The sequence below is a fragment of the Cheilinus undulatus genome, linkage group 20, assembly GCF_018320785.1.
Source record: "Cheilinus undulatus linkage group 20, ASM1832078v1, whole genome shotgun sequence".
Taxonomy (NCBI): Eukaryota; Metazoa; Chordata; class Actinopteri; order Labriformes; family Labridae; genus Cheilinus; species Cheilinus undulatus.
The window spans coordinates 28,083,389-28,101,247 of NC_054884.1; the positions used below are offsets into that span (position 1 = coordinate 28,083,389).

At 40.4% G+C, this 17,859-nt stretch overlaps 1 protein-coding gene across 2 annotated transcripts in view; it reads right to left on the minus strand.

Annotated features, from left to right (window-relative positions):
* The window catches only part of LOC121528748 (adenosine kinase-like), a 198,867-nt gene that overhangs the window by 165,115 nt on the left and 15,893 nt on the right, over positions 1 to 17,859 (minus strand). For both annotated transcript variants that reach the window (XM_041816322.1, XM_041816323.1), the window contains exon 4: positions 5,502 to 5,580. In XM_041816322.1, the coding sequence (XP_041672256.1) occupies positions 5,502 to 5,580 (79 nt within the window). The remainder of the gene's footprint in view (positions 1 to 5,501; positions 5,581 to 17,859) is intronic.

The following is a 17,859-nucleotide window of genomic DNA, read 5'->3' on the forward strand; positions in this document are numbered from 1 at the left end:
ACAGAACTTTGTCAATTACCTTGCCCTTCCCAAATAATTTCTATCATCGTTACTATGATCATTTCTTAATCGATTAATTTACCAATTATGAATATTCCATGGTCGGGTTGACATTGTGTAATTGGTGGTTAATAAAAGTGCCAGCGCAGCATTAAACATTTAGCCCTCTAGATTTGACTTGTCAGCTTTACTTGGCATTTTTCGTTATTAAAAAGTCAGACAAAAACTTCTTGTGTTTCAAATGCGTGGGCCAGACATGACCACTGAAAGGGCCAGGTGGATCTGGAACCACATAGTTCCTTGAAGACTTCCTCTTTTTGCATTTTTAATATGGGATGGAAATAAAGAAATGCTGGTTCAGCACGTCTATCGATAATCAGCTAAAAAATATTGAGATGTGATTTGGATGCCTCCTGGTCACCTGCCTGTGGAGGTATTCCAGGTGCGTCTAACTGGATGGAGACCCAGAGTTAGACCCAGGACTCACTGAAGGGATTGTACATCTCAGTTGGCCTGGATCCACCCTGGAATCCCCCAGGAAAAGCTGGAAAATGTTGCTGGGGAGGGAGATGTCTGGGTGGACTAGCTTGGTCTTCTGCCACCGCAACCTGGCCCTGGATAAGTGGAAGAAATGGATGGATGGATGCATGGATGGATGATTTAGCCCATGTGGCCTAGATCAGGGCAAACTTATTGAATGGCTTTGGCTGGTATACTTATCAAAGGTAAAACATGTAAGTTTAAAGCCTGTTTAGCATGGGTGTCTTACAAACAAAATATCAATGTAGAGTTGTTACAAAAGTGGTGTATGAGCTCCATTAATCTGCATTATTTTGTAAATATATTTCTCAGTAATTAATCAAAAATAATGTTATTTTTACAGCTCTACAAAACAAAAACCTGCATTGTTTCAAGGTCCAACTGCTTCACTTGTTGAGAATCTCTACTGTTAATCTGTTAACAGTAATCTGTTAACAGACACCTAGCCCTGGCAGCACTTTGCAGCATTAAAATAAATATAAAGACATAATCATCTTGTCTCTGATGGTCTTGTTTGCTTCTGTAGCTCTTGAAGAGTCATCAGTGTTGCTGTCATCCTGTTTCATAACCAGATAAAACTCCTCATGGGCGCTTTAAGTGTAACTAATCAGGAGCTAGCGAACACTGCTACGGTTGATTTTGATCACTGAGAGGAGAAGAGAGAGTGGTTAGAGGGAAACAATACTTATCCATCTAAGCTTCAGTTTGGTCAATTCTCATTTGACTAAATCCAATTACCATTGATTGTACATCCCCATAAAGCCACGCTTTAGGTTTTCTTTGATAGTGCAGAAATCTTAACTGGGATGAAGCAGCAGTATTTAACCTATTACAACGTCCGATGAAGCGGTCTGGTTCTGCAGGGAAGTACGAGTTCTACTGGCGAAGGCATTGATCCTCCCACACCCTGGGTTTTCCCAGCGTGTGCAGCGATTCCTGAGCAAAGCCTCTGAACACCTCTCTCTCACTCTCCTCCAGCGGCGATGGTGCTCCTGAGCAAACCTGCCCTGGATCGAGCATCTCATTTAGTCACCGGACCCTTTGATGTGGATTCAGTGCTGCAGTGCATATCATTCGTGTTTGAAGGTTCAGTTTCCACAATACAGCCGGGTTTGAAGTTTCACATATTGCAAGTGCTACAATGTGATAATCTGGGAGCCGGTTATGCATTATACATTTTTCATAAAAGAACACCATCACCTGAAAGTGAAATGTGGAAAAGTCAGCGCTTGAAGGTATATATTGACAGAAACTGTTTCTGAGACTTCTGGGTGTGGGATGAAAACACTGCTGTTATCTCAAGAGCTTCAGAATCAGCTCTACATCTTACCTTGGAAGGAGGTAAATATCCAAATAATAAAATAGAATAACATTTGACTGGAGTCTGCCACACCATTAGAAGACAGAATTATTTAGTAAACTGAATGTTTGTTGCAGGGCACAGATGTGTTGACTGCTAGCAGCAAACGTCTTCTTCACTGATTTCTCAGAGGAGGGGTCATGGAAGTCTTTCACCAAAGGACACATAATATTTCAATATGTAGAGGATATAGCTGTCGGTTTAAGAAGGAAAGCCAATGCATAAGTATCTTAAACATGCTGATTTATCAAACAGCTATGTATGAAAATCAGCTTGCCAAGCTTTTTGGTAGACCACCCCATTCCACAAGTGGGAAGACAGTAACTCAGTGGATAACTTCACTCATGGTGCAGAAGTGTTTAACATCAGAAACAACAATAATCCAAACAAAAAATGGGAGCAAAGGGATTCCAACAATGGCAGCATCCAAACACATCTAAACACTATGCCCAGGGGATGATGAGAAAACTCTGTCCCCCAGTTTTGAAATGACTGTGGACGGATCTTAGATCAACTGACTCCCTACAGAGTTGGACTAACACTGAATGCATTAACACCGTTCATTAACTCCAACACTTTAACTCAGAATGGATTTAAAATTAGACTTGGGGAATTAAAATCAACTCTGAAATGTTAAACACTGAGAATTCAACACAACAGTTTTTGCCATGTTCTTCTCATCTGATTCATAAGCTCATGTAGCATTTTCCTTGTGAGTTTATGATCCCCAACACAGTTCCAAGTCTTCTTTAATACAGTATAAGTCTGTGAAGATTTTCCATACTTTGGTACTCCACATAAAAAAAAAAAAAAAATACAACTGCTGTAATTTTAATGCCTGACACTATCAGAAATTATTTAAGCTTCAAAAAAAGAAGGCAGAAAAGTAATAAATCTGTTTTTTCCTACATGCCGTCTTACTTTCACAAACAGGTTTGCAAACATTTGGTTCCACAACACCGCCAATATAAATGGTGAACCTGTACAATGTGCAAGAGTTGCCTGCAATTTCTGATCATTGAAAACATGTAATTACCCAGTTTTATGAGATCAAACCAGTCATGTGCCTCTATACAAGCATAGTTCACACGTTTGACAAAATTCTTCCTTGACCAAGTCTAAAAACCCACTATGTGTTTATTATAGGGTCACATGAAGTGATTTATATTTATCTACACTCCTCACTAATAAACTGAGTTACATCAAGACAAAGCATCAAACCAAGTTTTGTCTCTTTTTCCTTTCCCTCTGTGTGCAATAGTGCTCAAGCGCTCTTTTTCCTCTCTCTCTCAAAAAATAATTCAATAATATCAATCAATGACTATTATCAGAAGAGAGATCTGATATTATGAAGTCATGTTAAAAGGGCTTTAAGTAGATAAAGTTTGACCATAAATATTTACCAACCTCTGTTATCATTCCTAATATACAACAGTATGTTCAGAAAGAATTCAGAAAGTATTCAGACACCTCACTTTATTTAATTTTGTTTTGTTGTAGCCTGATGCTTCATTTGTTTACATTCATTTTCTCTCCTCAATCTACACTCAGTACCCCAGGGTAAAAACAGAGTGTTAGAAATGTTTCAAAATCTATCTAAAATACAAAACTGAAATACCACCCTTACATAAGTAGTCAGAACCTTTGCAACAACACTTAAGGAGGTTTGGCACAACAAGGACTCTTGCAGAGCTGTTTGTCCTGCCAAACTGAGCAATCAGAGGAGAAATACCTTAGTAAGACTGGTGACCAAGACTGAGCTCCAGAAGTCCTGTATGGAGATAGGACAAAGTTCAAGAAGGACAACTACAAGCCCTCCACTGAGCTGTGCTTTATGGCAGAGTGGCTGAATGGAAGCCTCTCCTCAGTGCAAAACACATGAAAGTCTGCATGGAGGTCACAAAAAGCACCTGAAGGACGCTCAGACAGTGAGAAACAAGATTCTCTGGTCTGATGAAACCAAGATTGACCTGTTTGGCCTAAATTCTAAATGTTATGTTTGAAGGAAACCAGGAACTGCTCATCACACGCTGAACACAGTCAGGCAGAGTGGAGGCAGCATCATGCTGTGGGGGTGATTTTCAGCAGCAGGGACTAGGAGACAGGTCAGGGTTGAGGGAAAGCTGAATGGGGAAAAATACAGCGATATCTTCAATGAAAACTTGTCCCACAGACTCAGCCAGAGCCCTGATTTGAACATCTCTGGAGAGACCTGAAAATATCTGTCTACTGACAGTCCCCATCCAACCTGGCTGGACTGAGGTTGAGAGGATTAGCATGGAAGAAAGGCAGAAAATCCCCTAATCTAGATGTGTAAAGCTAGTTGAGTCCTGAATACTTTCAAAATGGTCTGTACATGCTCAATAAAAAACTAATTCAGTGTAAAACAGCTGATAAAACAAGGCACGCTTTGCGTTCCAACTTCCTTAGATTGACAAGTCAGGTTCGTATCGTATCGTACTGTACCATATTTAGTCAAATCAAATTGGTCAGCCCCTGCCGTCTGTTTAATCCAAGGCAAACTAAACAATTTCTACTGCTCCTACTGCTAAATGTAAAACAAAGCAGTCTGCTAATTTCAATTATAAAGTTTGTAATTGACACAAGTGGGAAAGTGGGACGAAAATTTCTTAAAATCTAACTACATCAAGGAAACAAGAGTTAAAAAGGGAGAAGTTGATACCCAAATAATAAAAACCACGTTGGCAGATAATGTCTGCAAGTGACTGAGGCTTTTGCAAACACTTCTGATCTTGATAATTAAAGCATGTTTGTGTGGAGGTGCACAGCTCCTCATTTCTTTTTAAAGGATGCTTACTGTCTCAAAAGCACTGAGATGCTGGCAGCCCGAGGGCCTGCCTGCTTTCTTTTCCATCTCTCCGTCTCTATCTTGTGCTAAATACACACATGCACGCATTAAATCGCGCAACTGCACAGCAGCACATGTGCACAAATACTTTATAGCACGCACACGAACAAACAAAAACCCACACACAAGAAAGAGTCGGCGCTTTCACAAACATCAGCCTCTCAATTAGCTTCTGCACTCATTTCTCCTTGGAAGAGAATTATTTTTCAGCTGGATGCTTTTTCTTTGTTTATTGTGAGCAGACCAAAGCCTTATCAGCAGCTAATCACTGCATGTCAAATTCACAGACTTACTGCAGTCACTTAAAAAAAGCCTTCAGTGAATAATCTTCTCTAGTTCAGATTGCCGTTTTAGATTTGGACAATCACCAATTTCTTTTAGATGCTAAAATCTGTCTGACAGCCAGGCAGAAGATCAGCATTTGTTTGATATAATTTGTTGTGACATGTTAATTGCATCTACTTGTAATTCTCTCTAATTGATGTTTGATATGTCTCAGGAAATTAGGCCAACTAGATAACACTGCAAATATTATGAAGCCTCCCCGCCTTTCTCTTTTCCATGGCAGGTCTGATGAATTCACAACACCTAAAAGTGTAATGTGTCAACATGCTGTGCAGCTATGCTCTGTATTCCCAGGGCTGCCAGGCTGACAAATCTAAGGTTACAGGCGTGCCACTGTATATTCAAAATGTATTCAGACACACTGCAGAAGGGCCAGAGAGGACTAACCTGAGCGATTTTCACTGAGTTCTGGGTCGAACCCCCAGCATGGTACTCGACTTTGCTTCTCTTGACAATTTCTTCAAACCTGGAATAAAGAATGATACAGTCGTTTAAAACATTGAAGATTAAACAGGAAGAGAATAAGACCAGACCCTAAAATACAGGCTTAACACAACATTCAAGTACGTATTGAATTTACAGACAACAGTTTTGTTTACCTTTGGCACATTATAAAATATTTTGGAGGAGCAAGACAAAGCTAAAGTTTACAAGAGCCATTAATGGTCCATGCACAAGGAGAGCATCAGCAGGTACAGTTCAAAGGTAATCTTAATGAATTAGAAAACCTGAATGAAAAAGTCAATGTTATTGGATGTATCCATGTCAAATATGACATTTCTGCTTTCCAGAGAACAGATACCTCTCTGGTGTGGTCCCACAAAACCCCCTGCCATCAATTTAACACTTTTACAAAAGATGATAAAGGAAGAAAAATAACATTATTCTAGTGAGTCGTAACAAGAGCAAGGCTAATAACAAAGAAGGTAAGAATGCTAATGCTAGCGTCAGAACATTAACATTTTCAATAAACATCTTTACTCAAAACCTCAACATATTATAATCTTTATTCAATAAATAAAGCATGGTGTAAGGTTGGAGTTAAAAGTTAGCATGATGGTATGTCAGCATTGACAAACATCTATACAAACATAATAAAATGAAGCATACAGAGTCAACTCAGTTCTGCTGTTATTGTCATTAATGCTAAAAATGCTAATCTGAATTTCTTTTTTCTTTACATGCTAACATTAGCAATGCACATTATGAACTAACACTTTCATTAATAGTCTATGTAAGCCGACTACATTAACAGTATATATATTTTTTCTAGCGAAACAATTATATGATTGATTCACAAGTTTCAACATAAATTCATTGTATCTTCCTAACCATTAAGTTTTCTATCAAAACATTTGGACCAAATAATTCAACTACACATTTATTGTTTTTAGTTATATCAATCCAAAGGTTTAAGCAAACTGTGAATATAAAAGTCATTCTTATTAACTTAATCAACTATTAACTTTAAGTTTGATCTAACTATTCAACAAATAAATTCAGAGTTTGTAGTTTCCCAATTAAACCCTTTATCCAAAAGTTAAAGCTAACTGTGTCAGCGTAAACATCTCTGCTATTAACTTCATAAACTATTAACTGTAAGTTTGTGCTTGCTATTTAACTAATGCATTTAAAGCTTGTAGCTTCCTAATTCATCCATTTATCAATTCATCCATAACAGTTACTGATCTTTTTACTCTGCAACTAATTTTACCACTCATTCACGTGATTTTCAACAACTAAGGTTATATTTTGCAAACTAATTCGGCCTTCAATGCAAAAAAAGGTTATGGTTGACTAATTCAACTATGAATCTATAATTTTTAGCTTACCTAGTCAACTTTTTTTTACATTTTTAAACAACTATTTCAACGATAAACTGAACAAAGATAAATATCTAGCTAAAAATCCCTATCTAACCTTAGTCTTACCAATCTAAACAATTTTATTATTACTTTCAGCAATTTTAACTATCTATAAGTAAGTTTTACCAAACTTTTTCAACAACTTTGTCAATGCAAATCTAGCTAAGTAGGTAAACAACAAGTTTGAACTAACTGTCAATGTTAACGTTATCTTTAACCGACTTATTTAACTATGAACTCTTATTTCTAAATTCAACCAGTTATCTAAGTTTATGTTCATTATTTCAACAAAAAACTCCTTTCCTTGACCACTAACTTCTCCATTCATCAAGTTTTAGCTAGCTATTACAATTATAAATCAATTTTTTCTTGCTAACTAATTAAACTTTTAATGCAAAAAAGTTATGGCTAATCACTCCACTGTTAGCCATGTATACAGGTCAGTAGAACAACTAAATCCTGCTCATAACTACCATAAACTCATCCCAAGGCCAAGAGGGAGAGCAAAAAAGTATTTTCAGCCTAGAAGAGCTTTCAGCGCAGTTCTTTGCTCTTCTATTAAAAAAAAAAAAAAAGAAAAAGAATTGTTGTCCAGTTCTGATTAAAACTGCTGCTACACTATAGCTACATCTGAGCTAATCGTGTCACAGGTCACCATTGTTTACCAGCTTGCAGTACAAATATAGTTTCCAATGATGCTGATTGGTCTGCCAATTCTCAGATCTCTAACTATTTCAGATTGGAGCTCTGCAAGATGGATCTGCCTTAGGACAGACATGGAATCTGACCAATCAATCAACTTTACAGAGTTAAAATCTGCCTGGACTATTACCAGTTAATCTAGCACTGGTTTAACTGGCACACTGATGCTTCTGTTAGTGTGCTGACACTGATTGCTAATACAAGGAAACATAAGAAAGCTTCACTATAGATGTGTAACAATATCATAAGGATGACAGCACAGTGCCGTGACTCATACTTCAAGAGGACATTGTTTTATTGATTGGAACAAGGAAATTACATGTGTCGGTTGGTTTACAGCGAGGATGGGGGTCGGAGTAGAGAGGAATCACTCCCATGATTCCTTCCTACTAGGGATGCATGATGCATCAGTCAGCTTTGAAATTAACAATACTGGTCCTGTTGACAGACATAAACACATAACTTGGATCAGTTCTGTGATTTTCAATTCATCAAGCAGACCTAACTGCTGATTTAGAAGTTTTAGGAGAAAGTGACTTCTTGGACAAACTGTGATCTGTTTTTGTGAAAGAAAAGAAGTAACCTGGCATACTAGATGGACTGTTTCACATATTTATTGCATGGATATATTTGATATTCTTCTGGGAAACCTCCCACACAAAGCATGTGGGAAGGGCAGAACTCCCGAAGATAGATAATTCTCCAGAATGTACACTGAAGTTACAGTATTTTGCTTGAAATGTAGGGTAAATTTTCTCTAAAATTTTCTGGAATTTTCGTTGATATTTGCGGGATTTACTTGTATATTTTGGAGAGCTTCAGTGGAAGGGGAGTAAATTTGTTTCTTTTTTCTTTTTTTTGGGGGGGGGGTGTATTTTTTGGGGGTATTTTGGATTTTTTTGTTTGGGGGAATTTGTTTGGAAATATTCCGACATTTTCATGTAAATGTTGGTAATCTGTCTGCAATCTGATTAGAATTTTGTAGTGGAATTCACTTAGACATTGTTCAGTATTTTCACAAAAGGTCTGGAAATTGTTAATCAATTTTGAGGAATTCAATTGGGAATCAGGAAGGGATGAACTTTGAAATTATTAATCATTTTTATAGAAATCCTGACACACCACGAAGACCATTTCATATATCCACTGCATAGGATAAGTGATTGGACGAACACTCTGTCTCTAAGATTCATTACAGACCAATCAGAGCGACAAGACAAAGTGAGGTAGTAGGCATGGGCGGCTCTGGTAGTAACCTATGCTCGATGGTAAGTCACTGCTGTAGGTCATGAATGGTGGATTCTGATAAAACTGCCGCTAAACTAGAGCTACATTAGAGCTAATTGCTACATGAGCAGAAGCTATTGCTACCCTCTCCCAGTACAACTAGACCCACCTCGCTCTCTTAAAACGACGCTGATTGGTCAATCTGTTTTCAGATCTGGCACAGCTAATTCAGATTGGAGCTTTGCAGGATGGATCTGCCTGATGACGGACATGGAATCTGGCCAATCTATTTGCTTTGTAAGGCTGCAAAAGAAGAAATTAAAAAATCCCCAGCATCCATATCAGCAATCAGCAAAAAGATATTTTAAACATTGGTATTAGTATCTGCCCTAATTTTTACAATTGGTGCATCCCTTCAACATGATCTTTTGTTATTGTTTTAATTGAGAGCCCAATGGTGGCAAAATTTACATACAATATGTTTAAAGCAGGATGAGCAAAGGAAATTATTTGTTAGGAACTGTTTGATCCAAGCATGAATTAATGATCTTTCACTCTGTGAATATATATAAGCTATATTGTACTCTATAGGTGATATTTTCAGAGCAATTAGATAAACAAGTTAATTTACTTATGTACAAAACTCTGTAAAATGATAAGCTATTCAGATAGAGCATTTCTGGTTTAATGTTTGATGTATAAAGCATACAGCAAAGGGCAGAATTGACTGTAACAGACTAAACACAATGAGTAAAGAAAACAGACATGGCATTGGGGAATGGGGAGTAAACAATTGCTGAGTTTTCAAACATAAACCTCAGGAAAAAACACCCTTGGGTCTAGAGTAGTTTACTACTGAAGGCTGTTCTGTCATTTTTGCATTTTTCCCATCATGCTGCCATTTCAAACATCAATAGCTTTAATGCTTAGGCGTAACATGATGCAAAGCTGGGCTACGCTGCCAGATAGAGTCTTTATCTGGGGAGCTGAGAACATGAATAATGTGTATTCTCCACATCGTTCACACAAACAGCCTCCCAGGGGAGCGGCTATATAAACGTGTCCACCCTGCTAAGGAAATTGACCTAGCTGCAGTCAAGTTGATACGCCACATTAGGAGGTCCTTGGCTTTTTTTTCCTCAGACGTAAATTGAAGACTGCCCATTTGTAAGCGTATTTACATGAGGGAGAGAAATCCAATGACATGGTAAATAGTTCAAGGTGCATCATGCCATTCCCATTGGTGTGATTCCACCTTAAATTGACTGTAAGACAGGGTTGTTGAGAGAAAGCTTCAGTGCAGTCCCAAAGGATGCTGTATAAAAGCTCAGCTACTGGCTGTCCCCTTTTAGGATTATGACATTTTCAAGGGGGTAAAAGGTTGCCAACTTTGGTCGAGCAAACTTGAAGTTTAAAGTTGAAGCAGAAATATGTCCCCTCTATTGCATACACCGGCTGAAGCTGGAGTAATATGTATGCAAAGTGCATCCTGGCTTACCAACATGTGTCAGCCAGAGGTGTTCAATACTTCAGCACAACCTGGTCTAACTAGGCATGGCCGAATTTTGAGCGAGTGTGAAAGTAACCTTTACTGCTTCAAAGAAAGTCTGCATATCATGTCTCAAGGCGAGGGGGTCTACCCAGGGCAGAATGTTCCTAATAAAGAAAAAAACTTTCCATGCAAGTGGAAAATATGCTAACCGGGGAGAAAAAAATCCTTCCTGAGACACCTGTTATGACTGCTTGACAAAGGAAGAATTTGAGCACTGTGGGTGTTTATAACATGAAGGCAGCAGAGGGACTCCAGAACCCATTTCAAATAGACACACAGCTTCAGAGGATTTCAGCCTTTTTTTTCCTTCCTAGAAGTATTTGCTCCACCTTTCAGGGCAGACAGCATGGGGCCCTGCTCTTGGATGCCTCGAAAATCCCATCCGAAAAGGAGCAGCTGCCTCGAGACCTTTACACCCTCAAACATCATGTGATCCCATAGTAGTGACACCGTAAACGGCCCCCTTGGCCATTTAGGAAGAGAAAATCCCATTCCATCTAGTGCGCTCTGAGCTCACTCTGTGATGGGAGGGAGCAGAGAAAAAGAAATTGTTTTGAACAAAATGTCCTCAGCCTGTAACCCCTTGCTTTTAAAAACCTGCTGGTGTTGTTGAACGGAACAGCTATTCCAAGTATGCCATGCATTCCACAAACGTATAGACAGGCTGTGTTATATAACACATGCTTTACAAGAGACTGCCCCTGACACTCTGCTTAAATACCACTCTTTAACTGAAGGCAGGGTGTTATTTTTCAATTTCATACCTTCCAATTTGAGACTAATTGGGGCTCTTATTTTTGCAGCTTATATCAAATTAGTGGAATTAGGCTACTGAATGGAATATTTTGTATTCAGAGGATGTCAGAGTCCTGCTAAAAAAAACTAATACCTCCACATCTCCAAGGCTTAACACGTTCAAAACGCGGGGGCAGATCACACAAGTCGGGAACATGGTGTTGTTTACATTCCTCAGGACGGGGCCCCCACCGTTGTTTCCCATCAAGGGAAATATGAGAGCTTCCAAAGTACTATGAGTGTACTCTGCCCCAAGTGACTCATGAGTTCCTCCAAAAAAAAAAAAAAAAAGAAACAAGTAGATTATTTACATGAGGCAATAATTCAAGATTTGCTCCTTTAAGTCTCTTACATGGAGGGCAAGGGGAGCCCATTTACCCAATCCCTCTTCATTCGCCTTTGATGTTAGCCTATCTCGATAAGACCGGATGAGTGCCCTAAAATCCCAGTCGAGTGATTTCACAGGAAGAACAAGTCTCTGTTAATCAATGGCTAGATTGGATCTGGATCCTCGGGAGTGGTCGGCGTGAAAGTCCTCCCGAGTGTTTGAGTGCACACTGGGGTAATTCATCGCTAATGATCGCCGCCGCACCCGCTCTCCTCCGTCCATCCTTATTTAATTGCCTCGTTCACGTTTTAAACAGCTTACAAATCACGAGGACAGGCAGGGAAACATGATCAAACAGCACCTATCGCTAATCAGTGGATGGTGTGAGAGGACTGGGGGGGCTTCTTTGCCATTCTCCTTTGGGGATTAGGAAGGAGGAGGGCTGTACAGGAACAGTAAATTATCTCTGTTTCAGCTGGAGCAGGCAGGTACATTTAAACAGGCAGATCCATCTTTCTCTCCCTCTCTCTGACAGAAGCAGCTAAAAGGCTTCAGTAATCCCAGTTTCAACACTGGCATCTGGAGCGGAGACAGGTTCCACCATTGATTAGATTCCCCAATCAGTGTGTGCATCCTACGAAGCAGCCTTCCTTGGTAGTCTGGAGGCAGTACAAGGCCTGATGCACAGTAATTGTTTCCATAGGTCAGACGGAGGAAAAACAGCTCGGGGACGTGATGAAAGGGAGATGGAAAAGGGTGAGGAATATTGTTGTTTTTCCCCCCAATTAAATTGTTTGTCAAACCCTTCACAAAGGGTTACGCAGTTTATCTGTTTAAAATCAATACGCCCGTCTCAGTGTGAAAGCTTGTCCCGACACAAGACAGGCCCATTAATTATTCTGTTCTGCGCACTATCGCCGGGGCCTGCTCAAGGTTGAGCCTTATCTTTTCTTATTTCAAATCAATAATTATCTCCTACCGTTGCTCGCTCTCTCTCTCTCTCTCCCCCCTTCTCAGAAATAGATGTGCTTTTCATTCAATGCCTGAGTCTCTCTCTGTGCAGCAACTGGTGAAGAACGCAGAATGAATAGGACACTCTTATCAGTGGAACATTAGGGCAGGATGGGAATAGATGGCAAAGAATGAGGCGCATAAAAGTACCGAACACAAATGAGGCATGATTCAAACAGCCAAGAGAGGCCTTGTTCCCGTCCTCTGACATCTTCTAATACACCACATTGAAGGATGAATGTTGATTTGCACAAAAGCGGAACGATATCGCCACTGTTCAGGTATCTAAATCCCTGTTCAGTGGAGAAAACCCCCCTTGGTGCAGAGAAAGCTACATCTCCTTAGCTTTTTTTTTTTTTGCACTATAGACTGGATGTATAATTAAAGACTGCACAATTACACGGTCATAATGAGTGAGTAATTGTATTTCCTATCCTTGCTAGTGGTTCAATTCAACAGTTGGCAAAGACGTTTTATAAAGTCTCTTTAGCATCTCATAAAGATGCATGAGTTAACATGAGCATCAGATGCAGAGCTGAGGAGAGAGACAGCAATGTCTCCTGGTCTCGAAAAGTTTAAAATGTAACCCATGGAACAGGAGCTTCAGAGCCCTGCACTGACAGTGACACCCATTAATGGCCTAAATATGAAGAAATCTGAAATTATAGACAGTCTGGTTTGCTAATATAGTTAAGAGGAAATATGAAGCTCGGTGTTAGTTCATGCAGGACACAGTAGGATCAGCTGATCCCATTTTTCGCCTCCCAGCTCCCACAATCAATCACAGCTCTCTCAAAACAGCTGTGTTTTGAATATTACATACTTCTCACGAATCCCTGCTTGCATTAACGCTGATGCACCAACCTGCTGCTGCTGGCAAAGTTTAACCTCCTCCACCCCAGCCTCCTCCTTTGTAGCACACTTTGTTGCACCCTCATATTCAGATTCATGCTCCTATGGATTAATTGTTTTTACACTAATTCTATTTTATTTAATTCGTATGTATCTACCCATATGAGTTTCTAGCTATGCACTCCCTGGAAAGTCAAAGCATGCAGCTTGACTAACCCAGAGAACATCTGGGGAACACTGTATATTCAATTTGCAGTAAGAATGGTAAAATGTACGACAAGGGTGTTCCTCACTTTTTTCTCAAAGGAAAAACCACTGTTCTAATACATCCTGTTAAAGGATGAATGTTGATTTGCACAATAGTGGAATTATACTATTCAGGTATTTAAATCCCTGATGAATGGAGAAAATCCCAGTTGGGTGCACAGTTAATGGCTGCACAATTACATGGTTGTAATAGGTCAGTAATTGTATGCCCTATGGCAAACATGTTTTATTAAATCTCTTTAGCATCTAATACAAATGCCTTTGTTAACATTAGGGTCTGTTACAGACAGAGAGCAGAGGAGAGAGACAACAATGTTTCCTGGTCCCTAAAAGTTTTCTTTAACATCATTACCAGTGGAATGTGGAGAGCTTCAGAGCACCGCAAACACAGTGACACCCATAAAATGACCTTTATATGAAAAAATTAGAATTTTACTAATGATCATTCAGAGGAAATATGTCATCATTTTATGTAGGCCCTCCTCTTTTGGTGAAATCTTATGTATTTTGCCTTTTATTTCTATAAACAGTAAGTAAATGCTAAATTTCTCAGTCTATGGTGTCCATGAGAATCAAAACAGGTATCAATGTTACTTCATTTTAACAAATATTGTATCAAAATTCCAATTTCTGGGATTGTGACAACTCCACTGTATCATGAGTAAACTGGTGAGTCACATCTCTAATAGCAGAGTTAATTATCTACTATTGATTTCAGCAGGGATGCACAATATTGAACTTTTGCAGATTTCCAATATGCTGGTATTAACAGATTCATTTTAGCTGATACTGATATCTGTACCGATATTAAAATATGCTTTTCAGAGCTAAATTTAAGACCTTTGAACACACTTTAAGGTTTAAGTATGAACAAAGAAACAAACTTTAGTCCTTAAATCACACTTTAAAGGTCACATATTTTAGCCTTTTAAGACAAGTTTCTATTGGTCTCAGAAGTCCCTGATCCTCCTCTCAGCTGGCAGCTGGGAGGAGGATCAGGAAAGGAGGACTGAACTTTCTTCTGAGCAGGGAGGGCCAGCCGGGGGTAGGGGGCGGTGCTTACTGCCCAAATGACATCATGAGGGGGAAATCTGAGAACGGCTTGTTTCAGCACATATTTTCTGAAAGCTGGAGAAAGAGGGTGGGGTTCTGATTCTTGGGCGGATTGAGGACAGGCCAGAGGCACACTTTTTTGCTAAAAAAGCCTGAAAAAGTGTATTTTGCATAATATGTGACCTTTAAAGTTTAAAGTATGAGGATGAATAAAGAAAAAGACCTGGACTGGCATAGGTCTGTTGGTCTTTTTTGTTACACCATCCAAAATATCGCACCAATAACAGTACACAGCAGAGACAAGAGGCAATTCTTCACATTGCAAGGCAAAAAAAAAAACTGTCTGGTTTCGGCTATTTTTCTTAACTAATGACAACAACCTTCATTTGCGGTCAAGTCTAACTGTCTTGTAGGAAATTAAGGCTTTGAGAACAAATATCGGAATTAATTGAAACTGGTAAATAAATAGTGAAAAATGAGGCTCATAAAAGTACTGAACACAAAAGAGGCATGATTCAAACAACCAAGAGAGGCCTTGTTCCCGTCCTCTGACATCTTCTAATACACCACATTGAAGGATGAATGTTGATTTGCACAAAAGCAGAACAATATTGCCACTGTTCAGGTATCTAAATCCCTGTTCAGAGGAGAAAACCCCCCTTGGTGCAGGGAAAGCAACATCTCCTTGGTATATTTTTGCATTATAGACTGGATGCACAATTAATGACTGCACAATTACATGGTCATAATGGGTGAGTAATTGCATTAGAATCCAGAAACAACAAATGTGCATCCCTTTAATAATCCAGCAGCAGCAGCAGAAGCCCGATTGTTGGCGTAAACTGAGAGCTGCTGTTCGTAGTTAATTAGGCTGCACTCAAGGATAAGGCGACGAGGGCAAAATGTGGTCACGGATAGAGGATGAGTCTGTATTATTTCCACTAAAATGTCACAGGTTTTCGGCTTGGCGCTGCAGAGGGTGGCGTTGTTTGTCACACTGTTCTGTGTGGATGTGGGAGAAGAGGAGAGAGGACATGAAAGAGAGAGAAGGAGGGAGAGAGAGAGGAGTGGGAAGATGGGAGTGTGTAAGCAAGGATGGGGCTTCTGGTGTTCTCTTGAGGATTGAGATTTGAAGCCTGAGCATAAAGCCTTTGAGACATCCTCCTTATCTTGGAGGTTGATACCAGGATCTTGGTGATTCAGAGCACTCCGTGTGAATAATTCCACCAACACCCCCTACTGCGGGGACCATATGGCCCAGTGTGAACTTTAAACACACGGGGAGTGTTGCCGCCTCGCCAGTCAGGCCTCCCATCTCTTCCCCCGCTCAAGCAGGCTAGGTGCACAGAAAATGATCAGCACAGATAGTACACTAACTAGCCTACATGGAGAACGGCTGCTGCCATCAGTGGCTCTTCCTGTGTGGCTGCTGGGGGGATCAAAGATGACTAAAAATAGCCCTGAGCATGCTTTTCTGAACTGAACATGCTGTATGTGCTGGCTGAGACGCCCACATTTTAATTATAAAACGCTCTTTAAAAAAAAAAAAAAAAAGGGGGGGGGGGTCTGAGGGAGAGGAGGGGGGAGGACGCCCACTTGCAAAGAGAAAGCGAGAGAGATGTGGATTATGTTTGTTACACTCCCTTTGACTTGTGATGTTTCCTTCTGGCACCACCTGCTGGCAGCCACTGTCAACAAGAAAGGAGGCGTTTGCAACCCAGAGCTTTAATTATGATTGCATCAGCCGCCTCTTATGATGCAGCATGAAGGCTTTAAATGCCTTAAATCACACTGTGTTAACCTATTTCATCAAAAACAACAGGAAGAGTCAGATATGAGGCTTCTTTATGTGGAAAGTTTTATAATTCAAAAGGTCTAGATCCACATTTCTCACAGATGAGTACATCTCAGGGCAGATTTATGCAAGCGCCCCAAATCGTCAGATTCATGCATATCAATAAAACATCAAGAGCAGCACGTTTGACGGCTGAGCATGTTTCTGATGTCTCAATTACAAGTCGAGTGCCATTAATCTCTCCCTCTCTTTGGCTCTGATGGATGCAGACTGGCCACCTTTGCCCTCAGCCGGATGTTGTGACCCCCTCCCAGCGGGCTAGTGGAGGTGAGTTTAAGCACTGTAGTACAGCACTCAGCCTCAGCAACAGACAAGGGAGCTAGGAAAAAAAGAGGGAGGGAAAGGTGTGTGTGTTTGTGTGTGTGTGTGTGTGGGGGGTTGTAATGTGTCTACACACTCAGTCAAGCATGAGTGCATCCAGTGAAGTGGCACCATGGCAAGCACATGCAGCTTCTGCACGCATGCTTGCATGTGAGCACGAAGAAACAAAATAACACCAGATAGCTCCGCTGGGGGTTTGTAGCACTCACTTTTGCTTCATTATGTATTAAAAAATATTTAAAAAAAGAGAGCCGTAGAGTCAAGTGTGTTTACAGAGCAGGCTCCTCTCTCTCTCACACACACATACACCCAGGAGCCAGAGTGTTTAGCATGTACTCAGTGAGAGGGGCCTTTGTTGTTTTCCTCCCAGTAAGCAGATTGAGCTGCACGGCAGCAGCAGCAGGGGTGTGTAAGATGTACACAGACAGCGGGGTGTGTGAGTGGAGAGGCACCTCCACTGATCTCCTGTGTCGTGTGATGATGTGTGTGTGATGTGTGTCTCAATCCAGGGCTGATCCCCCTGAGTCAGCCCTGTCAGTGATACGAGCCTCCCACCCTCTCTCTCCCTCTCCCTCTCTCTCTTACTATCTCTCTCTTTCCCCTTCGCCATCCGGAATGCTAATAACAGCCAGCCACTAACGCTGCAGCCCTGAATTATTCATGCAGCAGAGGGTCACACGGCATAATGAGGAGTTTACTCTCATTCTGGATGCGATTGTGACGCTGCTAATCTGCATTTAGCACACAGAAAGAGAGAAAAGGAAGGGGGGGTGGGGGGTGGGGGGGGTGGAGGAGGAGGGGGGATGAGCACTGATGAACTTAATTGCTGTGAGCAAACAACCTCTGAAAAGAGTCACGCCATCATCCAGAGATGAGAAAGTAAACAATTAATTATCATCGGACGGAGGGAGTCATAA